The 25,695-nt window shown below is 49.2% G+C and overlaps 1 protein-coding gene across 1 annotated transcript in view; it reads left to right on the top strand.

The window, feature by feature from the left end:
- LOC119969126 (synaptonemal complex protein 2-like) overlaps positions 1–25,695 on the top strand; it is a 458,660-nt gene that overhangs the window by 109,986 nt on the left and 322,979 nt on the right. The window contains exons 6-7 of the mRNA XM_038802343.1: positions 9,596–9,620; positions 15,797–15,882. Coding sequence (XP_038658271.1) covers positions 9,596–9,620; positions 15,797–15,882 — 111 coding nt within the window. The remainder of the gene's footprint in view (positions 1–9,595; positions 9,621–15,796; positions 15,883–25,695) is intronic.

The following is a 25,695-nucleotide window of genomic DNA, read 5'->3' as shown; positions in this document are numbered from 1 at the left end:
CTCCACTTTGCGCGCCCCCTCGTCCCACACCTCTACCTATTTCCCTGGCTGCCTCCCTCCTCCTGAGTTGCTGCGCTAACAGTCTGCTAGCCTTTTCCCCATGCTCGTACACCACTCCCCTCGCCTTCCTAAGCTGTTCCACGGCCCTGCTCGTGGATAGTGCCCCCAGTTCCGCATGTAGTCTCTGCCTCTCCCTGAGTAAAACCTCCCCCGGGGACTCCGCGTGCTCTTCATCTATCCGACCCATTTCCCTGACCAATCTATCCATCTCTGCCCGGTCTGCCTTGGCTCTGTGGGCCCCAATTGAAATCAGCTCCCCCCGCACTACTGCCTTTAGCGCCTCCCATAAGGTCGCCGCTGAGACCTCCCCCGTGTCATTCACCTGCAGGTAATTTTTTATACATTTCCGAAGCCTCTCGCAGATCCCCTCCTCCGACAGCAGTCCCACATCTAGCCTCCATTGCGGGCGTTGATAGCTCGCTCCCCCGAACTGCTGGTCCACCCAATGCGGGGCATGGTCTGAAATGGTAATTGCTGAGTATTCCGTGTTCTTTACCTCCCCCATACAGTCCCTGCTTAGTACAAAGAAATCTATCCTGGAATATACTTTATGGACGTGCGAGTAAAACGAGTAGCCCCTTCCTGTTGGCTGTCTATCTCTCCAGGGGTCCACTGCCCCCATTTGCTCCATAAACCCTTTCAGCTCCCTTGCCATTACTGAGAGTCTACCCGTTCTGGGACACGACCGATCCAAAGTCGGGTCAAGGACCATGTTAAAGCCCCCTCCCATTATTAGCCTGCGAGAATCCAAGTCCGGGATCTTCCCCAGCACTCTTTTAATGAAGCCCACGTCATCCCAGTTCGGGGCATATATATTAACCAGCACCACTCTTCTCCCCTCCAGTCTGCCCCGTACCATCAGGTATCTGCCCCCCCTGTCTGCGGATATGCCCTCTGCCTCAAATTGCACGCGCTTGTTGATCATGATTGCCACCTCTCTGGACTTCGAGTCCAAGTCCGAGTGGAAGACCTGGCTAATCCAGCCCTTCCTTAGCCTGGTCTGGTCTGACACTTTCAGATGTGTCTCCTGCAACATAATTACGTCCGCCCTCAGGGCCCGCAAGTGCGCGAACACCCGCGCCCTCTTAACCGGCCCATTCAATCCCTTGATGTTCCAGGTGATCAGCCTGGTCGGGGGGCACATCCCACCCCGCCGGTCAGCCATAGCCTTTCTCGGGCCGGCCCCTGGCCCGTGCGTCGCGCCTTTCCTGGCCCTCCCTTTGGCTGCCTCCACCCTCGACCTCCTTTCCAGTGCCTATTTCAAGTCCCTCTCCCGTCAGCAGAACAACCCCCCCTCCCCTAACCCCATCCCCCGATACCCCCCACCCCTGCCATCTACTGGCTGTAACTTCCCCCCCCCCCCAATCTGACTCCCTTGACTAGCCAGTCTGCTAGCCCAGTGACTCAACACTCCGGCGCCTTCCTGTCTCATTCCCATTGTTTCCCCGTCCTCCTCCCCACCCACTGGGGCAAGCCGGCTCCAGTGTCTTCCGCGAGCTGCACAAACCAGCCCAAACAGGAAAAAAAAAAACACAGAAAAAAGAGAAAAAGCACATAAATGTCCATGAACAAAGGAAAGAGTCTCAAATGTTCCGCTTGGCCCCTTTGGCCCAGCAAACCGTTGAGCAGCAGTCCAGGCACATTCGGCGTTCCTTCCCACAGAAATCCTCGGGCCCTAACCCGCGTCCTTGGGGCCTCCTTTCGGGACCAGCCCCAAGTCCCTCACAAAATCCATCGCTTCTTCGGGCTCGGAGAAGTAGTGGTGTTGACCCTGGTGCGTGACCCATAGCCGAGCTGGGAACAGCAGACCAAACTTCACGTGGTTCTTGAACAGCACCTCCTTGACATTCTTAAAGGCTGCTCGCCGCCGAGCCACCTCCTGGCTTAGGTCCTGATAAATAGAACATAGAACATAGAACACTACAGCGCAGTACGGGCCCTTCGGCCCTCGATGTTGCGCCGACCTGTGAAACCATCTGAAGCCTATCTGACCTACACTATTCCATTTTCATCCATATGTCTATCCAGTGACCACTTAAATGCCCTTAAAGTTGGCGAGTCTACTACTGTTGCAGGCAGGGCGTTCCACACCCCTACTACTCTCTGAGTAAAGAAACTGCCTCTGACATCTGTCCTATATCTCTCACCCCTCAATTTAAAGCTATGTCCCCTCGTGTTGGTCATCACCATCCGAGGAAGAAGACTCTCACTGTCCACCCTATCTAACCCTCTGACTATCTTATATGTCTCTATTAAGTCACCTCTCAGCCTTCTCCTCTCTAACGAAAACAACCTCAATTCCCTGAGCCTTTCCTCGTAAGACCTTCCCTCCATACCAGGCAACATCCTAGTAAATCTCCTCTGAACCCTTTCCAAAGCTTCCACATCCTTCCTATAATGTGGTGACCAGAACTGCACGCAGTACTCCAGGTGTGGCCGCACCAGAGTTATGTACAGCTGCAGCATGACCCTGTGGTTCCGGAACTCAATCCCCCTGCTTATAAAGGCTAGCACACCATATGCCTTCTTAACAGCCCTATTAACCTGGGTGGCAACTTTCAGGGATTTATGTACCTGGATGCCGAGATCTCTCTGTTCATCTACACTACCAAGAATCTTGCCATTAGCCCAGTACTCTGCATTCCTGTTACTCCTTCCAAAGTGAACCACCTCACACTTTTCTGCATTAAACTCCATCTGCCACCTCTCAGCCCAGCTCTGCAGCTTATCTATGTCCCTCTGTATCCTATAACATCCTTCAGCACTATCCACAACTCCACCGACCTTCGTGTCATCTGCAAATTTACTAACCCATCCTTCTACACCCTCTTCCAGGTCATTTATAAAAATGACAAACAGCAGTGGCCCCAAAACAGATCCTTGCGGTACACCACTAGTAACTGAACTCCAGGATGAACATTTGCCATCAACCACCACCCTCTGTCTTCTTTCAGCTAGCCAATTACTGATCCAAACCGCTAAATCACCTTCAATTCCATACTTCCTTATTTTCTGCAATAGCCTACCGTGGGGAACCTTATCAAACGCCTTACTGAAATCCATATACACCACCATAAATGCGGAGAACACTGTTGTTCCACGTGCTGCTCCTGGCGCTCTTTGCCCACTGCAGCACCCGCTCCTTGTCCACGAACCTGTGGAACCTAATCACCATCCCGGCCGCCCCCGCCTTGCCTGCACTCTGTGTGCCACCTCCAGCTCCAGCGGTCGTGGAAAGGCTTCGGCCCCCATCAGCTGCTTCAGCAGGTCTGCTACAACCGCTGCAGCATCAGCTCCCTCAGCCCCCTCCGGGAGGCCGACCATCCTCAGATTGTTCCTGCGGACTCTATTCTCCAGCTCCTCCACTCTGTCCAGCAGTCATCTCTGCTGCTCTTTCAGGCCGTCAACCTCTAGCGCTGCAACCGTTTGCGCATCCGCCTGCTCCTCCACCGCCTCTCCCAGCTCCTTAACTTTAACATCCTGGGCGTCCAGCCTCTGGTTCAGCTGATCCACCGCTTTCTGGATTGGGTCCAAGCTGTCCCGCTTCAGCGCTTCAAAACTGGACTTCATTACCTGAAGCATGTTATCCAGCGCCTCCTGGACTGCTGAGTCCGGGGTCCGTGTGTCTGCCATCTTAGGTCCCAGGTAATTTTCTTCAGGTCCTTGTCTCTGTCCCTTTTTCTCCTTCTTCTGCCTTCTGGAATCCCGCTGTTCCATGTGCCGCAGCCCGATCCTCAGCACCTTCGCTGCCGCCTTCCTTCGCCCAGCTCCTTAAATTTTACCTCCTGGGCATCTGAAGTGGGTCCAAGCTGTCCCTCCTCAGCAACTCCAAACTTTTTTTCCTTGTCCTGGAGGAAGGAAGGTCCGTGGGTCCGCCATCTTACCCTTCAGGTCAGTTTCCTCCTTGCCTCCGTCTCTCTCTCTCTCTCTTTCTTTCTCGACCTGCTGGCCTCCCACGATTCCATCCGCTGCAGCCCGCTCTCCTCTTCTTTCACGGCAGCCTTTTTGCCGCCCCCGTGGTCCTGCTATCGCGGGGAATCAGCTGCTAAGCCCCGCCGGAGTGAGAGCCCACCGAATGTGCGGCTCACTCGAACATCGCCGCCACCGGAAGTCACCATATGCCTTCTTAACAGCCCTATTAACCTGGGTGGCAACTTTCAGGGATTTATGTACCTGGATGCCGAGATCTCTCTGTTCATCTACACTACCAAGAATCTTTGCCATTAGCCCAGTACTCTGCATTCCTGTTACTCCTTCCAAAGTGAACCACCTCACACTTTTCTGCATTAAACTCCATCTGCCACCTCTCAGCCCAGCTCTGCAGCTTATCTATGTCCCTCTGTATCCTATAACATCCTTCAGCACTATCCACAACTCCACCGACCTTCACGTCATCTGCAAATTTACTAACCCATCCTTCTACACCCTCTTCCAGGTCATTTATAAAAATGACAAACAGCAGTGGCCCCAAAACAGATCCTTGCGGTACACCACTAGTAACTGAACTCCAGGATGAACATTTGCCATCAACCACCACCCTCTGTCTTCTTTCAGCTAGCCAATTACTGATCCAAACCGCTAAATCACCTTCAATTCCATACTTCCTTATTTTCTGCAATAGCCTACCGTGGGGAACCTTATCAAACGCCTTACTGAAATCCATATACACCACATCAACAGCTTTACCCTGATCCACCTGTTTGGTCACCTTCTCAAAAAACTCAATAAGGTTTGTGAGGCATGACCTACCCTTCACAAAACCGTGTTGAGTATCGCTAATCAACTTGTTCTTTTCAAGATGATTATAAACCCTATCTCTTATAACCTTTTCCAACATTTTACCCACAACCGAAGTAAGGCTCACAGGTCTATAATTACCAGGGTTGTCTCTACTCCTCTTCTTAAACAAGGGGACAACATTTGCTATCCTCCAGTCTTCCAGCACTATTCCTGTCGACGAAGACGACATAAAGATCAAGGAAAAAGGCTCTGCAATCTCCTCCCTGGCTTCCCAGAGAAATGATGGGTGCTGTCAATACATTCGAGGCCGCACTCGGCGCTTCCTCCTCCTCCTCAGCCCATTTGGAAGCTGCCTCTACATACTCACCGGCTGCCTCCCCTTCCTCTGAGACGGGCTCCGCTGCTGCATGGTCCTCCACCTCGAGCAGCTGCAGTTCGTACAGCCACAGTGCTGCAGCTCCAACGAGTACAGTCCCAGTCTACGCAACCTCTCCTCATAATGCAACCCCTTCAGCTCTGGGATTAACCTAGTGAATCTCCTCTGCACACCCTCCAGTGCCAGTATGTCCTTTCTCAAGTAAGGAGACCAAAACTGAACACACTACTCGAGGTGTGGCCTCACTAACACCTTATACAATTGCAACATAACCTCCCTAGTCTTAAACTCCATCCCTCTAGCAATGAAGGACAAAATTCCATTTTCCTTCTTAATTACCTGTTGCACCTGTAAACCAACTTTCTGTGACTCATGGACTAGCACACCCAGGTCTCTCTGCACAGCGGCATGCTTTAATATTTTATTGTTTAAATAATCCCGTTTGCTGTTATTCCTACCAAAATGGATAACCTCACATTTGTCAACATTGTATTCCATCTGCAAGATCCTAGCCCATTCACTTAACCTATCCAAATCCCTCTGCAGACTTCCAGTATCCTCTGCACTTTTCGCTTTACCACTCATCTTAGTGTCATCTGCAAACATGGACACATTGCCCTTGGTCCCCAACTCCAAATCATCTATGTAAATTGTGAACAATTGTGGGCCCAACACGGATCCCTGAGGGACACCACTAGCTACTGATTGCCAACCAGAGAAACACCCATTAATCCCCACTCTTTGCTTTCTATTAATTAACCAATCCTCTATCCATGCTACTACTTTACCCTTAATGCCATGCATCTTTATTTTATGCAGCAACCTTTTGTGTGGCACCTTGTCAAAGGCTTTCTGGAAATCCAGATATACCACATCCATCGGCTCCCCGTTATCTACTGCACTGGTAATGTCCTAAAAAAATTCCACTAAATTAGTTCGGCACGACCTGCCCTTTATGAACCCATGCTGCGTCTGCCCAATGGGACAATTTCTATCCAGATGTCTCCCTATTTCTTCCTTGATGATAGATTCCAGCATCTTCCCTACTACTGAAGTTAAGCTCACTGGCCTATAATTACCCGCTCTCTGCCTACCTCTTTTTTTTAAACAGTGGTGCCATCTCTCTTAGCATTCTGGGATGCATTCCATCAGGGCCAGGAGACTTGTCTACCTTTAGCCCCATTAGCTTGCCCATCACTACCTCCTTAGTGATAACAATCCTCTCAAGGTCCTCACCTGTCATAGCCTCATTTCTATCAGTCGCTGGCATGTTATTTGAGTCTTCCACTGTGAAGACCGACCAAAAAAACCTGTTCAGTTCCTCAGACATTTCCTCATCTCCCATTATTAAAACTCCCTTCTCATCCTCTGTAGGACCAATATTTACCTTGTCGCGTGATGTCCGTTCATCCGTTGTCGCAGTGTCTGCATGGTCTCGCCAATGTACCACGCTTCGGGACATCCTTTCCTGCAGCGTATGAGGTAGACAATGTTGGCCGAGTCGCTCAAGTATGTACTGTCATAATATTCACTCATGTATATAATGAGATGCAGACAGGCAGTGATTGACACATAGGATAACCAGTAAGCATACAACACAGTACAGCCAATCACCAGAATGTACACTACCACTGTAAAGCCAGAGGGCACTAGGTTTCCCGATCTCTCGGGACCCAGCTACTGAGACAGTCCACGAGCTAGCAATTCCAAACACCATGCGGTAGCTAGTAAGTCTGGTCAGGCTCCTACAAGGTCACCAGTCAGATCAGTATAGTTTCGACCCACAGCTGAATATGTATAGCAGTTCTATAGTTGAATAAAACAGTGTTGGATCTTCTCCAGTGTTAGACGGCTGTTTCTAACTTCCCTGCATTGAGTGCAGTCCACATCGTACAAACCTGCCTAACATATCATGTACCACGTACCCAGTTGTGTCAGCAACATGTGTTATTGTTTGTCCGAAGAGAAGTGGCTGATCAGCTAGTGGCAGACCATAAGGCCATAAGACAGGAGCAGAATGAGACAATTCGGCAGACTGAGCTGCGGATCCAGAAATTTATTTATTTTCATAGTGTCCAATTCATTTTTCCAATTAAGGGGCAATTTAGCGTGGCCAATCCACCTACCCTGCACATCTTTGGATTGTGGGGGTGAAACCCATGCAAGCACGGGGTGAATGTGCAAACTCCACACTGACAGTGACCCAGAGCTGGGATTCGAACGTGGGACCTCGGCGCCGTGATACAGCAGTGCTAACCACCGCGGCACCGTGTTGCCTGCGAGTCCAGAAATAACGTGATGTCACCCATTCATGACTGTTGAAGGCTAACAATCATTGTGTATGCCTCTAGTGAAAATCTGTTGTTTACCTTTGGATGTAAATGGTGGCTTTTAGTGCCACTGTAGGTATAACTAGTTTTGATGGCTTCCCCTTTATTTTAGGACCAGGCTGGGGAGACAGATCGCCTGCTGGTCTTGGTTTCATCGATTGTAATGTGTCCTTGCCTGCGAGATATGTGGCGGGATTCTCCGTTCCTGCGATCAAATGCCAGCACGAACAGAGAATCGGCGGGAGGTTCACGTGCAAAAATCTGACATGAACCCTTCACCGATTCCGGTCCCAGTGAGGGGCTAGCACCAGCGCCATGTGAATCGTCCACGGATCGCGTCGAGAACGGCTGGAGAATGGCCAGGTCCTGGGCTTTGCATGCGCATGGCTAACGACCTGCAGCAGTCGCGCCGTACAACATGGCGCCGGCCGTGCGTGAACTCAACCCGCTATCCCCAACCCCCAGCCTTCGCAAAAACCCTCCCGGCGAGTGGCACGGATCCCGGATGAGCGTGGACACAGTCCGCAGCCGCCACGCTGGGTTCACGATTTGTGTGACCATAAGACCATAAGACATAGGAGCGGAAGTAAGGCCATTCGGCCCATCGAGTCCATTCCCCATTCAATCATGGTTGATTTCAACTCCATTTACCCGCTCTCTCCCCATAGCCCTTAATTCCTCGAGAAATCAAGAATTTATCAATTTCTGTCTTAAAGACACTCAATGTCCCGGCCTCCACCGCCCTCTGTGGCAATGAATTCCACAGACCTACCACTCTCTGGCTGAAGAAAGTTCTCCTCATCTCTGTTCTAAAGTGACTCCCTTTTATTCTAAGGCTGTGCCCCCGCGTCCTAGTCTCCCCTGCTAATGGAAACAACTTCCCTACGTCCATCCTATCCAAGCCATTCATTATCTTGTAAGTTTCTATTAGATCTCCCCTCAACCTCCTAAACTCCAATGAATATAATCCCACGATCCTCAGACGTTCATCGTATGTTAGGCCTACCATTCCTGGGATCATCCGTGTGAATCTCCGCTGGACCCGCTCCAGTGCCAGTATGTCCAGTATGACCTCACGAGTCCTGCGCTATCGGGAACTCGGCCCACCGGGTGTGGAGCATCGTGGGTGGGCCGGCCGATGAGACGCCAATGGCATTGCGACAGCGCACAGCGCAAGTCACGATGACACCGGTTTAGAGGGGGCGGAGAATCACAAACTGCGTGGGGCAACGGAGAATCCTGCCCCTTGTCTTTACAGTGCTGTTGGAAATTTTCAGAAACTAGCCAACATAATAATAATCGCTTATTGTCAGAAGTAGGCTTCAATGAAGTTACTGTGAAAAGCCCCTAGTCGCCACATTCCGGCGCCTGTTCGGTGAGGCTGCTACGGGGATTGAACCCGCGCTGCTGCCTTGTTCTGCATTACAAGCCAGCTGTTTAGCCCAGTGTGCTGGCATGTGGATCACGTGACCTGTAGCAGCCAACCTATAGTTCAGCAAGGTCCACTTTTTAAATAGACTAAAAGGTAAGGTTGATTAACAGTTTATGACCTGTTTAGTTGTATTATATACATGACACGAGGCAAAAGTCAGGAGTGTGTTGCAGTATTCACCATTCGATAGGGGCACCTGAAGTAACCAAAATCCATCTTAAATATCTGAATATGGCTGCAATGTATACGATGTACAGGATGCGCCGCAGCATTCAGCTGAGGCATTTTGTTTCCTTTCTTGAAAAAGAAGCCATATTAATTTTCATGATTAATGGAGAGTGTAATCATTCTTAGATTTCTGGGAATTTATTTGAAGGGCCGAAGGGCCTGTTCCTGTGCTGTAATTTTTCTTTGTTCTTTGTTCTCTCATTTTATTTCTACTCTTAAAAATATGTTCTCTTCCACTTCTGAAGGCTGTCATTCATGCACATCTATCGTTCTAACAGTAGCAGTGGCAGTCGAGTACGTTGTTCAAGTGTGAGCAGGTTAAAAAAACTGTGTGGAATAGTGTTTGTGTTACTAAGCTATCAGATGTGTGCATTGGAAAGAACGTTTTAATGTGTCTAAACATTGATTACTATCCCTTATCTCTTTTAGGCAATTTTTAATACCAACAGAGAAGGTATGTAAGCACCTCAATGAATTCTTGAATCTTACAATCTTAAAGTATGAAAAATCCTTTATGCAAACTATACGTAATTTTTCATTGTAAATTTCACGTTTTACTGAACTGTCTTTGTATGCGTGTCATAGTCATAGAGGTTTACAGCACGAGAACAGGCCCTTCGGCCCAACTTTTCCATGCCGCTCAGTTTTTAACCACTAAGCTAGTCTTAATTTGGCCCATATCCCTCTATAACCAGCTTTCCCATAAAACTGTCAAAATGCTTTTTAAAAGACAAAATTTTACCCGCCTCTACTACTGCCTGTGGCAGCTCATTCCAGACACTCACCTGCCTCTATGTGAAGGAATTGAGACGCTAGACCCTTTTTATATCTCTCCCCTCTCACCTTAAACCTGTACAATCTAGTTTTAGACTCCCCTACCTTTTGGAAAAGATGTTGACCTTATCTACGCCCCTCATTATTTTATAGACCTCTATAAGTTGACCCCTAAGCCTCCTACGCTCCAGGGAAAAAAGTCCCAGCCTATTCAGCCTCTCCTTATAACTCAAACCATCAAGTCCTGGCAGCATCCAGTAAATCCTTTCTGCACTTTTTCTAGTTTAATAATATCAATATATTTTCTAAAATATGGTGACCAGACTGTACACACTATTCCAAGTGTAACCGTTCTAACGTCTTGTGCAACTTCATCAAGACGTCCCAACTCCTGTATTCAATGTTCTCACCAAAGAAACCAAGCATGCCGAATGCCTTCTTCACCACCCTGTCCACCTGTGACTCCACTTTCAAGGAGCTTTGAACCTGTAATCCTAGATCTGTGTTCGATAACTCTTCCCAACTCCTTACCATTAACTGAGTAGATCCAGCCTTGATTCGATCTATCAAATTGCATCACCTCACATTTATCTACATTAAACTCTATCTGCCATTCATCGGTCCACTGGCCCAGTTGATCAAGCAATTCTTGATAACCTCCTTCGCTGTCCACTATGCCACCAGTCGTGATGTCATCTGCCAATTTACCAGCCATGCTTCTGAAATTCTCATCCAAATCATTAATATAAATAACAAATAGCAGTGGACCCAGCACTGATCTCTGAGGTACACCACTGGTCACAGGCCTCCAGTTTGATAAACAGCCCTCTACAACCACCCTTTGTCTCTGTTGCTAAGCCAATTTTGTATCCAATTAGATACTTCACCCTGGATCCCGTGAGATTTAATCTTATGCAGCAACCTCCCATGCTGTACCTTGTCAAAGGCCTTGCTAAAGTCCATGTCAGACAATGTTGATTACACTGATCTCATCTAACTTCTTGGTTACACCTTCAAAAAACTCATTCAAATTCGTGAGACATGATTTTCCACTCAAAGCCATGCTGACTGTCCCTAATCAGTCACTGCCTCTCTAAATGCCTGTAGATCCTGTCTCTCAGAATACCTTCTAACAACTTAACCACCACAGACGTTAGGCTCACCGGCCTGTCGTTCCCAGGTTTTTCTCTGCGGCCCTTAAACAAAGGCACAACATTTGTTACCCTCCAGTCTTCAGGCACCTCACCTGTGGCTGTCGACGATTCAAATATCTCTGCTTGGGGACTGGCAATTTCCTCCCACAACATAGAACATAGAACATAGAACAGTACAGCACAGAACAGGCCCTTCGGCCCTCAATGTTGTGCCGAGCCATGATCACCCTACTCAAACCCACGTATCCACCCTATACCCGTAACCCAACAACCCCCCCTTAACCTTACTTTATTAGGACACTACGGGCAATTTAGCATGGCCAATCTACCTAACCTGCACATCTTTGGACTGTGGGAGGAAACCGGAGCACCCGGAGGAAACCCACGCAAACAGGGGGAGGACGTGCAGACTCCACACACAGTGACCCAGCCGGGAATCGAACCTGGGACTCTGGAGCTGTGAAGCATTTATGCTAACCACCATGCTACCCTGCTGCCCCTGGGGGCACCGTCCTGGGATACATTTCATCAGGTCCCAGGGATTTATCTACCTTGATGCGCTTTAAGACTTGCAGCACCTGCTTCTCTGTCATATGTACACTCCTCAAGACATCACTATTTGTTCCCTCAAGTTCCCTAACATCCATGCCTTTCGCAACAGTAAATACCGATGAGAAATATTCATTTAGGATCTCCCCATCTCTTGTGGATTTGCATATAGATGACCTTGGAGATCCTTAAGAGGCCCTACTCATCATTTCATGGAGATTTACCTGCCTTTAATCCAATCAGTTTACTCAATACCATCTCCATAGCGATGGTTATCGCACCAAATTCCTCTGCATTACCTGTAATTTTTGGAAATTTTTCTTATCTTCTATTGTGAATGCTGTGAATAAATACTGTGATAAAACTCCACATGATAGGCTGCTCTGGAAGGGTAGATCATATGGAATCCAGGGAGAGCTGGCAAATTGGATATACAATTGGCCTGATGGTCGGAAGCAGAGGGTAATGGTGGAAGGATGCTTGTCAGACTGGAGACCTCAGACTAGTGGTGTGCCTCAGGGATCAGTGTTGGGCCCAATGCTGTTTGTTATCTATATCAGCGATTTTGATGAGAATGTACAAGGCATGATCAGCAAGTTTGCAGACGACACTAAAATAGGTGGGGTTATCAAAAATTGTAGTAGAATCTTGATCAGCTGGGGAAGTGGACCGAGAAATGGCAAATGGAGTTCAATACAGATAAGTGTGAGGTGTTGCATTTTGGAAAGTCAAATCAAGGTAAGACTTTCCCAGTGAATGATAAGATCTTGTGGAGTATCGTGGAGTAGAGGGACGTTGGAATTCAGATGCACGGTTCTCTAAAGGTGGAATCACAGGTAGATAGGGCGGTGAAGAAGGCTTTTGGCATGCTTGCCTTCATCAGTCAGGGCAGAGTATAGAAGTTGGGATGTTATGTTGCGTTGGTGAGTCTGCATCCAGAGTATTGTGTTTGGTTTTGGTCGCCTTGCTACAGGAAAGATTTATTAAACTGGAGAGAATGCAGAAGAGATTTACAAGGATGTTTCCAGGACTCAAGGGACTGAATTATAGGGAGAGGTTGGACAGGCTAGGACTTTTTTCTTTGGAGCGTAGGTAACTTGGGGGGTGATCTTATAAAGGTGTATGCGATCATGAGTGGCATGGATCGGGTGAATTCACTCAGTCTTTTTCCCAGGGTTGGGGAATAAAGAACTGGAGGGCATAGATTTAAGTTTTAAGAGCGGAAAGAATGAGTGGGAACCTGAGGAGCAACTTTTTACACAGAGGGTGGTACGTATGTGGAATCAGCTGCCGGAGGAAATGGTTGAGGCAGGAACATTGACAACATTTTAAAAGCATTTGGACAGCTACATGGATAGTAAAGGTTTAGAGGGATATGGGCCAAATGCAGACAAATGGGGTTCGCTTAGATGGGCATGGACCAGTTTGGGCCGAAGGGCCTGTCTCCGTGCTGTACATTCTGTAAAGACAGAGGCAAAATATTGGTGCAGTTTCTCCACCATCTCTGTGCTCCCCATTGTTACTTCACCAGTATTGTCCTCTGAAGGGCCAATATTAGCTATTTTCTTCCTCTTTCTACACTTACAGAAGCTATTGGTTTATGTTTTCGGCAAGTTTCCTTTCGTAGTTCATCTTGGTTTTTTAAATTTCATTTTTAATAGTCTTTAGCTGAATCTTAAAGTTCTACTAATCCTCCAGCTCACCACTAGCTTTTGCACTATGGTACGTCCTAGTTTTTGCCTTTATGTCTTCCTTGTTTAGCAATGGAACGTTTTTCTCCCTTTTGCAATTCCTCTTCCTCTCAGGAATATACTTTAATTGAGAGGTATTTAATATCTCCCTGAACATTGTTCCTCAACTGTCCTACCCTCAATTATCTGTGCCCAGTCTACTTGGGCCAATTCTTTCCTCAGACCTGTACAATTACCTGTGCCCAACACAAATTCTAGTATTGCATTCTGCCTTCTCTCAATCTGAATTTGAAATTCTAGAATGCTGTATTCAGCCCTGCCAAGAGGATCCTTAATGGCAAGATTATTTATCAAACCTTCTTTGTTACATACTACTAAATCAAAAATAGCCTGCTCCCTGCTTGGCTCCATAACATATTGATTTGAGAAACAATCCCTCATTCACTCTATGAAATCTCCCTCGAGGCTACTCTTGCCAATTTGATTAGTCCAGTCAATATGTATATTAAAATTACCCATGGTTACTGTTGTGCCCTTCTCACCAGCCCTCATTATTTCTTGGTTTATACTATGCCCCACTCTCCAAGTATTGCTCGGGGTCCTAAAGATTATTCCTGCAAAGGAATTTTTCCACTTGTTTTTTATTTCTGTTGAGATTGATTCAACATTTTGGCCCTTAGTGTCAATATAATTTCTTCATATAACCTTGATAGCATCTATAACCAATAAAGCAACTCTACCTCCTGTTCCATCCTGTCTATCCTTTTGGAATTTTGAATACCCTTGGACATTCAACTCCCAGTCTCGGTCCCCCTGCAACCACGTTTCAGTAATCCCTACCAATTCATACTCATTAGCAGGGCCGGTTTAGCTCAGTGGGCTAGACAGCTGGTTTGTAATGCAGAACAAGGCTAGCACCGCGGGTTCAATTCCTGTACCGGCTTACCCGAACAGGTGCCGGAATGTGGAGACTAGGAGCTTTTCACAGTAACTTGTGACAATAAAAGATTATTATTATTTTTAGTCTCTATTTGTGCTGTCATCTCATTGACTTCATTGTGAATACTGCATGTATTTAGGTACAAGGGCCGGGATTCTCCCCCACCCGGCGGGGCGGGGGGTCTCGGTGTAGCAGAGTGGCGCCAACCACTCCAGCGTCGGGCCTCCCCAAAGATGCGGAATTCTCTGCACCTTTTGGGGGCTAGGTCCGCGCCGGAGTGTTTGGCGCCACGCCGACTGGCGGCAAAACTGGCGGCAACGGCCTTTGATGCCAGCCGGCCGGCGTCGGGGCTGGCCGAAAGGCCCTCGCCGGTTCGCGCATGCGCCGGTGCGTCAGCTGCTGCTGACGTCACCACTGGCGCATGCGCGGTAGGGGGGTTCTCTTCCGCCTCCGCCATGGTGGAGATCGTGGCGGCGGCGGAAGAAAAAGAGTGGGCTCCGATCGCGGACCAGACCACCGTGGGGACACCCACTGGGGTCCGCTCGCGCCGCCAATCTCACCGCCACCAGAGGTGGTTGAAACCACGGCGGCGGGACTTCGGCCCATCGCGGGCCGGAGAATCGCCGCAGGGGGCTCGGCGATTGGCACGGAGGGCAAGCCGATCGGTGTGGCGCGATTCCCGCCCCCGCCAATTCCCGGGTGGCGGAGAATTACGGCCACGGCGGGGACGGGATTTTCACCGCAGGGTCGGAGAAATTCGCCCAAGGTTTTTAAATATGCCCTACTGATTTGTCTTTCCCTTGCAGGATTTTCTTGTGCACTATGCTTTTCACACATTCCGACATCCTTTATTAATCTTTGATAACACTCTGCCTCATTCCCAACTTTCACTCCAACAGCCACCTTACATTTTGATATTTTTAACGTTTCCTTTCCCCTCCATAGTCGTTAGACTGGTCCTGCCTATTCATCCTATTAACTTCTATCTTCGCACATACTAACCTGCTTTGCTTACCATTAACCATTATACATCTTGTAGTTTTAATTTTCCCTTCCCCCTTTCTCTCCATTTGCATTTCTCCTGACAGAATATTCTCTGCAACTCCTGCAATGTTCTTTACCATGGCATGAGGAAGTCAGCACACTGAGAAGGACTCGGACAAATGCCTGTCTGCCCACCCATCCCTTCACCCAGTGAACATCAACATTTCCATGCTTTGCTGTTTCTCCGTTTAGACTCTCTTGTCCTTTGTGCCATAATCTGGCATTAACTTTAAGCAGTAACTTTAAAAATTTTGGAGAATGAAATGGGATAAACATTAAAGTTAACTGTACAAGTACCTGGAAATAAAATGTAGCAATTATGGTACATAACTTTAAAATTGCCAGATAATGAATTTAACAAATAGAGATAACTACAGCTGCGGGACAATGACATTGTACAGATGTTAGAAAATGGAATTGAACAATGATTAGGCAGATAAAGCTCTTGCTTGCCTGTAATATGTTTTTATGTCAACAGGGCGATGCCAAGTGCTTGAGGCATTCCTCCATCGCATTGGTTCCATGGTCACTGATGACGGTGTTAACATTTACATTCAAGAAGAGGTAAGGCAAAACGTGAACAAATTGTTGAATGCATTAAGGCAGAACTCACTAACTATTCGAAAACTGTTTGACCCAGATTCTTGATGATGCTTCGAAGCCGACTTGCTGAGGCATGCTTCCATTAGTTTCAGATGAAGGTTATTAGTAAGGGAAAGAACAGCATGGTAGCATTGTGGATAGCACAATTGCTTCACATGTCCAGGGTCCCAGGTTCGATTCCGGCTTGGGTCACTGTCTGTGCGGAGTCTGCACATCCTCCCTGTGTGTGCGTGGGTTTCCTCCGGGTGCTCCGGTTTCCTCCCACAGTCCAAAGATGTGCAGGTTAGGTGGATTGGCCATGATAAATTGCCCTTAGTGTCCAAAATTACCCTTAGTGTTGGGTGGGGTTACTGGGTTATGGGGATAGGGTGGAGGTGTTGACCTTGGGTAGGGTGCTCTTTCCAGGAGCCGGTGCAAACTCGATGGGCCGAATGGCCTCCTTCTGCACTGTAAATTCTATGATAATCTATGAACAAGAGGGAGGAAGAAAATGTACGCACAGACATGATCACTCTGGTGAATGACCTACAAAATAGAAATTAAGATACGGTTAACTGGTCAAAGTTATATATTCAGGAGAAAATATGAGGGATAATAATATCAATAGCATGGATTTAGTATTTTTAGCATAGTAGGAATATCTCTAGGTGCTTCAGAGGATTATCAGATAAAATTTGAAATGAGCCACAAAGAGATACTAGCCAATGCTGCAGGAGACTCGCCTGAGTGTGAAGGGTGAGGGTGAGACTTAAAAAGGGCTGGGTTAGTCAGGTGTTTCATTCTGAATTTCACGGAAGAGCTCAAGGGGTAGCGGTAATGGTCAGCACAAGGGTACGGTTCCAGATGGAGAAGGTGGTTGCAGATCAGGGGGGTAGGTATGTGATTGTGAGAGGGGCGCTGGAGTGGAGGCTAGTGGCGCTGGTAAGTGTACATGGTCCCAATTGGGACGATGTGGGATTCACGAAGAAGGTGTGTGGGGCCATCCCTGACTTGTACACACACAAACTGATAGTGAGGGGGGGACTGGAACTTGGTGCAGGAGCCATTAGACATGTCACGGCCGCGCTGGCTGGCCCCGTCAGGGGTGGCGAAGGCGCTGGCTGGACTAATAGTGGAAATGGGAGGGGTGGACCCTTGGAGGTTTCTGCACCCGAGGGAGTGGGAGTACTCGTTTTTCTCAGCGGTCCATAAGGTATACTTGCGATTGACTTTTTCATGGTGGGGAAGGCGCTGCTGGCTGGGGTAAAAGGGTCAGAGTACTCAGCAATTGCAATATCAGACCATGCTCTGCATTTGGTGGATATGGTACTGGAGAAAGGGATGGTACAGACACCAGGGTGGAAGTTAGATGCGGGACTGTTGGAGGGCCGAGGGTTCTGTGACAAAATTGAAAATGTAATCGAGGAATATGTACGTTTTAACTGCACGGATGAAGTGTCAAAGGTGGTTGTCTGGGAGACTTTAAAGGCGGTGGTGAGGGGGTGAGGTGATGTCGTTCAAAGCTAGGCTAGACAAAGAGGAGATGTTCCAACGTCAGAGGGTAATAGACGAGATGCTGGAGGTAGACAGGAGGTATGCAGTTGGAAAAGAGGAAGGAACTCCAGGTGAGCTTTGACCGACTATCTACCAGGAAAGCAGTACGCCAATTGAGGTGAGCGAGGGGGGCAGTTTACGAGCATGGTGAGAAGAGTATGTTGGGGGTCAGCTCCGCCGAGAGGCTGCGGCAAAGGAAATTGTTCAGGTGAGGGACAGTGCAGGGAAGTCGGTGGTAGCTCTAGATCAGATTACCAAGGTCTTTAAGGAATTCTATGAGAGGTTGTACAGGTCAGAGCCACCTGGGGGAGGCCGGGGATGCAGGAATTTTTAGATGGGCTGGAGTACCCGAGGTTAGGGGAGGGGGACAGGGCTACGTTAGAGGGGGCGATAGTGGAGCAGGAGATAAAAGATGCGATTGGGAGGATGCAGTCGGGGAAGGTGGCAGGGCCTGATTGGTTTCCGGTGGAATATTATAAAAAATTCAAAAATAAGCTGGTACTACTGATGGTGGGGACGTTTGAGGAGGCTATAGGGAAGGGGGTGTTACCACAAACCCTTGGGGCAGGCATCGATTTCCCTGTTACGTAAGAAAGATAAGGATTGGACGGAGTGTGGGTCGTATAGGCCCATATCACTTTTAAACGTGGACGCAAAGATATTGGTGAAGGTACTGGCAGGTTGGCTAGAGGAGTGCCTCCCGAAGGTGATAGGTGAAGATCAGACGGAGATTATGAGAGGGAGGCAGCTCTTTTCGAACATTAGGAGAGTATTGAACATGGTTATGGTACTGGTACATAGAACAGTACAGCACAGAACAGGCCCTTCGGCCCTCGATGTTGTGCCGAGCCGTGATCACCCTACTCAAACCCACGTATTCATCCTATACCCGTAACCCAACAACCCCCCCCCCCCCCCCCCCCCCCCCCCCCCCCCCCCCCCTTAACCTTACTTTTTCTGGACACTAGGGGCAATTTAGCATGGCCAATCCACCTAACCCGCATATCTTTGGACTGTGGGAGGAAACCGGAGCACCCGGAGGAAACCCACGCACACACGGGGAGGGCGTGCAGACTCCGCACAGACAGTGACCCAGCCGGGAATCGAACCTGGGACCCTGGAGCTGTGAAGCATTTATGCTAACCACTATGCTACCGTGCTGCCAACGTGCTACCGTGAAGTGGAAGGAAACAGGTGGTTGTGGCATTGGACGCCGAGAAACGTTTGACCGGGTAGAATGGGGGTACTTGGTGGCAGTTCTAGAGTGGATTGGGATTGGACCCAGATTTGTGGACTGGGTAAAGCTATTGGGCGGTATTCTCCGCTCCCGATACAAATCGGGATGGCCATCGTGAAATCGGCCGAGGGAGCGGGGCCCGCTCCCCGCACCTAATTCACCCCCTGTCCGGGGGGCTAGGAGCGGGCCTCCGTCTTTCCCGGCCGTGACCTTGTTGCGCCAAAAATGACGTGCAAAACGGCGCATTTGTGAGGTGATCCGTGCATGCGCGGGTTGCCGGTTCCAACCCGCGCATGCGCGGATGACTTCATTGCGCAGACGGTGCGGTGGCCGTCTTTCTCCTCAGCCGCCCGGCAAGACGTGGCGGCTTGATCTTGCCGGGCGGCGGAGGGGAAAGAGTGCGTCCGTTTTGGACGCTGGCCCGACGATCGGTGGGCACCGATCGCGGGCCTGTCCCCTCTCGAGCACAGGCGTGGTGCTCCCGTGCCAATCGGGCCCCTAGATGCACCAAACGGGCATCTGGCGCCCGTTTCACGAATGCAGCGATCAGGTGTGGTTGCTGCCGTGGTGAAATGGGCGTGAAGGGCCGGCCGCTCGGCCCATCGGGCCCGGAGAATCGCCGTTCGCCATGAAAAACTGCGAGCAGCGACTTTTCCGAGCCGGGGGGGGGGGGGGGGGGGGCGGGGGAAGAGAGAGCATCGGTGGGTGCGCCAGGGGAGCGTAAAAAATGTTGGGATTAGACTTTAAAACGAGTTTCGTGGCAATCCTGGTCAATAAGCGGGTGGCTTTCGAGGTGGGGAATATAGAGGTGGACGCCGGGGGGGCTAGATATATTATGGTTAGTGGGTAGCTCGAGGGAATGGCCGTGGTATTGGTACTGGTAAATATATATGCCTCAAACTGGGATGATGTTGAGTTTGTTATACGGGTGCTGGGAAAGATCCCGGACCTGGATTCACATTGATTATGGGGGGAAATTTCAACATGGTCCTGGATCCAAGGCTGGATCGGTCGAGTTCCAGGTCTGGGAAGGTATCAGCTATGGCAAAGGAGCTGGCGGGGCTTTATGGAGCGCATGGGGGTGGTGGGGGTGGTGTGGGGGGGGGGGTCTCGCTCTACGCGGATGATTTACTCCTTTATATAACAGACCCGTTGGGGGGAATTGCAGGAATTATGGGGATACTGGAGGAATTTGGCCGGTTCTCAGGTTACAAACTGAATATGGGCAAGAGCGAGGTCTTTGTGATCCAGGCAAGGGGGCAGGAGGGGAGACTGAGGGAGATGCCGTTCCAAGTGGTGGGAAGGAGTTTTAGGTACCTGGGGATTCAGGGGTCAGCTTCATACACTAAATTTGGACAGGGTGATTGAGCAAACGAAAGGGGACGTGCTACCTCTGTCATTGGCGGGGAGGGTACAGAATGTGAAAATGACAGTCCTCCCGAGATTGTTGTTTGTGTTTCAGTGTCTCCCAATCTTCGTCCCCAAGGCATTTTTCAGGAAGATGAACATGGTGATCTCGGGTTTTATATGGGCCAAGAAAGTCCCAAGGGTTAAGAAGATCCGTTTTAAGCGGGGGCGCAGGGAGGGCCTTCCGAATTCTATTAACTATTACTGGTGGCCAATATTTCGCTGGGTAGGAAATGGGTTGTGGGGGAGGGGTCCGTGTGGGAGCGAGTGGAGGCGGCATCTTGCAAGGGCACGAGTCTGAAGGCTCATTTAACGGCACCTCAGCCGTTCTCGCCGGCTCGGTACTCCACAAGCCCAGTAGTAGTGGCAGCCCTGAGGGTGTGGGCAATGGAGGCAGCACAAGAGACTGGAGGGGGCGTCAGTGTGGCCACCGGTTCGCTCCGGTGGGGGGGGGGGGCTGGACGGTGGCTTTAGGAAGTGGCAGCGGGCAGAGATTCAGGGATTTGGGGATCCCTTCATTGAGGAGGGCTTCCCAAGCTTGGAAGTGCGAGAGGAGGAGTTTGAGTTACCGGGTGGGAATGGATTTTGGTACTTGCAGGTACGGGATTTTGTTCGGAGGCACTAGTCTCCGCTCTCTAAGTGGACTAGAGGATAAAGTAATGTCTAAAACAGAGGTTGGGATAGGGAGGGTCTCGGAAATATATAAGGAACTGATAGAACATAGAACATAGAACGATACAGCGCAGTACAGGCCTTCGGCCCTCGATGTTGCACCGACATGGAAAAAAACTAAAGGCCATCTAACCTACACTATGCCCTTATCATCCATATGCTTATCCAATAAACTTTTAAATGCCCTCAATGTTGGCGAGTTCACTACTGTTGCAGGTAGGGCATTCCACGGCCTCACCTTCTCTTTGCGTAAAAAATCCACCTCTGACCTCTGTCCTATATCTATTACCCCTCAATTTAAGGCTATGTCCCCTCGTGATGGAGTGGGAAAGTGAAGAGGAAGTGGGAGGAAGAGCTGGGGGATGAGTTGGAAGTCGGTTTATGGGAGAAAGCCCTGAGGAGAGTCAATGCATCCTCGTCGTGGCCAGGCTTAGCCTGATCCAGTTCAAGGTGGTCCACAGGGCTCATATGACTGCTGCCCGGATAAGTAGGTTTTTGAGGAGGTGGAGGATAGATGTGGGCAGTGCGGGGGAAGTCCGGCGAACCATGTACATGTGGTTTGGGCTTGTCCGAAGCTGAGGGGATTTTGACAGGGATTCTCAAATGTCATGTCAGAGGTCCTGGAAGGGAGGGTGACTCTGAGTCCAGAGGTGGCAATATTTGGAGTGTTGGAAGATCCGGGAGCCGGGAAGGGGGTGGAGAGAGACCGACGTTTTGGTCTTTGCCTCCCTGGTGGCCCGGACATGGATTTTGATGGGATGGAGGGACTCGGAGCCTCCAAAGTTGGGGGTGTGGGGTCAGTGACATGGCAGGGCTTAAGTTCGCCTTCAGGGGTTCATTACAGGGGTTGGCTCAGAGGTGGCCGCCGTTCATTGACTTCTTTCAGGAAAACTGACCGTCAGCAGGCGAGGGCGTGGGAGTGGGGGGTTGGGTGGTGGGGGGAGGCAGGAAGTGAACAATAAGGGCAGGGAACCTAATATATGGGTAGCTAGGAGTTACGGCGGGGGAAGTTTGGTATGTTCCAGTGGGGTTTATAAAATGTTAAGATATAAATGCCTCAATAAAATGTTTTCTAAAATTTTTTTTAAAAAGGTGACAATTGTGAGAAGGGAGGTGGTCAATGCAGGACTAGGGTGTTGTACCTAAAAGCACGCGGTATATGGAACAAGCTAAAAGAGCTTGTTGTGCACAGTGACATTGGCCGGTACGATGTTGTGGGCAAGGGGATTAGGTCTGGGATCTAAACATACAAGGATATGTGTCCTATCGAAAGGACAGGTGATGGGCAAAGGGGGCTGAGGTGATCCTTCCTTGGGTATGTACAGAGGGGTCTGATGGTAATGGAAAGACCACCAGGGGGCAGCACTGGCATGTATAAAGGTGAGACGCCGACAGGACCCCCCCCCCCCCCTCTCTTTGGCTGATGTGGACTGTGAGGAGAACAGGAACAGAAATTTAGCTCGGGCTGCTAGTGTATTCAGGCCTAGTTGCAGAGCATAGAAAAGTTGTTACCTTTTTTACTAGTGCAGTTCTTTAAGTAAGAGCTCACGCAGTTATTTAAGTAGTGTTGCTCAATAAACCATTCTATCAAACTTCTGGCCGACTTCTAGCCTTCTTCCAGAAGTCTACTGTAACTGAGTTGAGTAGCACAGATTACCATCTCTACAGGTAACAAATCAAGGGCGGGGTTGCATTGTTAGTAAGGATGAAGTTAATCGATAGCAAGGAGCACTATAGGACCAGAAGGCCGAGGGCGGCCGAGCGGTGACGCTGATCTGGCTGTTGCGGGGAGCGAATTGTGGAAAGCTGCTGTCGGGTGAGTTTCTCAACTCATATATTTCAGGCAGTTGGCTAAAACCCGAGACGCTTACACAGGTCATGTCTCCCATCCATCACTCCTCCTATAACAAAAAATGAAAGACCTCTGGTGAGGTAAGCTTTTCTTTCCTTTTCCTCTCTCCACCCTTCCACACCTCTAACCTGTGGGGAGTGGGTGAAAATCAGGTCAGCTTTTTTTTTTCTCTCTGTAATTGTCAAGTGGAATAAATGGAAGAGGACTCACAGAGGGGCAGTGCAATGTTCCTCCTGCAGATGTTCGAGGTGAGGGACACCGTGAGTTCACGCTGCGGGATGTGCACCCATCTCCAGCACCTCAAAGACAGTTGTTCTGGAGCTGGATAAACTGAGGATCATTCGAGAGGCAGAGTCGGTTATAGATAGAAGTTACAGGGATGTAGTTACCCCGAAAAATGAAGGTAGCTGGGTGACGTTTAAAAGGAGGGGGAAGAAGCAGTCAGTGCAGGGATCCCCTGCGGTGTTCCCCTCAATAACAAGTATACTGTTTTGGCTACTGTGGGGGTGGGGGGGGAACGACCCTACCAGAGATAAGCCATGGTGACCAGGTCTCTGGCACTGAGTCTGTCCCTGTGGCTCAGAAGGGAAGGGGGAGAACAGGAGAACATTAGTTATTGGATAGTTAGAGGTACTGAAAGGCAGTTCTGTGGCAACGATAGAGGCTCAGGGTTGGTGTGTTGCCTCCCGGGTGCCAAAGTCCGTGACGTCTCTGATCGTGTTTTCAGGATCCTTAAGGGGGAGGGGGAGCAGCCACAAGTCGTGGTGCATATCGGTACCAACGACATAGGTAGGAAAAGGGACGTGGATGTAAAACAGGAATTCGGGGAGCTAGGGTGAAAGCTGAGAGCCAGGACAGGACCGTGTTATAAGAACATAAGGAGTAGGAGCAGGAGTAGGCCATCTGGCCCCTCGAGCCTTCTCCACCATTCAATGATATCATGGCTGATCTTTTCTGGACTCAGCTCCACTTCCGGCCTGAACACCATAACCCTTAATCCCTTTATTCTTCAGAAAACTATTTTATCTTTATCTTAAAAACATTTAATGAAGGAGAAGAAACATTTAATGAAGGAACTGGTTTGCTGCCAATGCCACGTGCTAGCGAGGTGAGGAACAGGGAGAGAGTGCAGTTAAACACGTGGCTACAGGGATGGTGTAGGAGGGAGGGTTTCAGTTACTTGGATAATTGGAGCGCATTCTGGGGACGGTGGGACCTGTACAAACAGGATGGGTTACACCTGAACCAGAGGGGCACCAATATCCTGGGAGGGAAATTTGCTACAGCTCTTCAGGGCGGGGTTTAAACTAATTTGGCACAGGGATGGGAAACTGATTTGTAGTCCAGGAGATAGCGTTACTGGAGTTCAGGAAGCTGAGGGTCGTGCAGTACTGAGGAAGGTACCAAGGTCACAAGAGTGGACCTGCAGGCATGAAAGTGGTTTGAAGTGTGTCTACTTCAATGCGAGGAGCATCAGGAATAAGGTTGGCGAGCTTGAAGCATGGATTGGTACCTGGGACTACGATGTTGTGGCCGTTACGGAGACGTGGATAGAACAGGGTCAGGAATGGTTGTTGGAGGTTTCGGGGTTCAGATGTTTCAGTAAGATTAGGGAACGTGGTAAAAGAGGTGGAGGAGTTAATCAAGGAGAGTATATTGGCTGCAGAAAGGCAGTTTGAGGAGGCTCTGTCAGTGTTGGCTGAAGCTAGAAATAGGAAAGGAGAGGTCATTTTGTTCGGAGTTTACTATAAGCCCTCAAACAGTAACAGAGATGTGGAGGAAAAGATTGCAATGCAGATTTTGGATAGGTGTGGTAGTCACAGGGGGGGAATGGGACTATTTGGCGCCGCCCTTTTGGCGCCGACCTTTTGGCGCTCATCTGTTTTGGCGCTGGGCTTTTTGGCGCTGGCCTTTTTGGCGCCGCCAACAGGAATCCAACAGTCCGGGAGCTGGTTTGTTTACTGAGTTCATTTCTCTCAGTTTGTTGCTGAAGACCTTTTGGCGCCGACCTTTTGGCGCTCATCTGTTTTGGCGCTGGCCTTTTTGGCGCTGGATGGTGAGAGACTTGCTTAGGTACAGAACCTTTAGTTTGGGCATTTTGTACAGAACTAAAGGTTCTGTACCTAAGCAAGTCTCTCACCATCCGGCAAGTTCCCGGACAGGGGCTGCAGTGGCTGGTTTACTACTATACCTCATCAGACAAGCTTTCTCTTATTTATAATTTGCCCGACCCTGCAGTCTGATTAATGCGTTAAAATAAGCATTAAGTAACACAGTCACCCCTCCATATGTTCCTTATTTTCTATCCTTCCGAAATTCTACAAACCGTTAACTGTTAAGGTCCCAATGCTTGTCGCTCTGTAGATATGTTCCTGAAATGGCTGTCAGTTCGTACTTGCTAATTTGTATTTGCACAATGCGCTCAACTTTTTTAATGCCTTGGTGTGTGCTTAGGTACAGGTCCTTTAGTTTGGGCATTTTGTTATTTTTCCCGAATCTAGTCTTATCTGCTGATTTACTATTTGATCCGTACTCTGCATATTAACGTATGTACATTACCGCTATACGTATGGCAAATAATGACACACTTAGTCAACGTTATAAGATTGAACCCGAGGGCTAAAGATAATAGCAAATTCGTAAGGAAACAATATCAGACAGATCATGACGTCTGTAACAGAGCAGTGTATGAGTTTGTGGGAACTTGCCGGATGGTGAGAGACAGTCAGCAACAAACTGAGAGAAATGAACTCAGTAAACAAACCAGCTCCCGGACTGTTGGATTCCTGTTGGTGGCGCCAAAAAGGCCAGCGTCAAAACAGATGAGCGCCAAAAGGTCGGCGCCAAAACGTACCCGACCCTCACAGGGGAGTTGTCATGGGTGACTTTAACTTTCAAATATTGATTGGAACTACTATAATTCGAATAGTTTGGATGGGGCTGTTTTTATCCAGTGTGTGCAAGAGGGTTTCCTCACACAATATGTGGATAGACCGACAAGAGGCGGGGCCACATTGGATTTGGTACTGGGTAATGAACCGGGCCAAGTGTTGGATTTGGATGTGGGAGAGCA

Source organism: Scyliorhinus canicula, chromosome 7 (assembly GCF_902713615.1).
Source record: "Scyliorhinus canicula chromosome 7, sScyCan1.1, whole genome shotgun sequence".
NCBI classification, from domain to species: Eukaryota; Metazoa; Chordata; class Chondrichthyes; order Carcharhiniformes; family Scyliorhinidae; genus Scyliorhinus; species Scyliorhinus canicula.
Note: the sequence above shows the minus strand (reverse complement) of the source record. Positions and strands in the feature narration are given on the sequence as shown.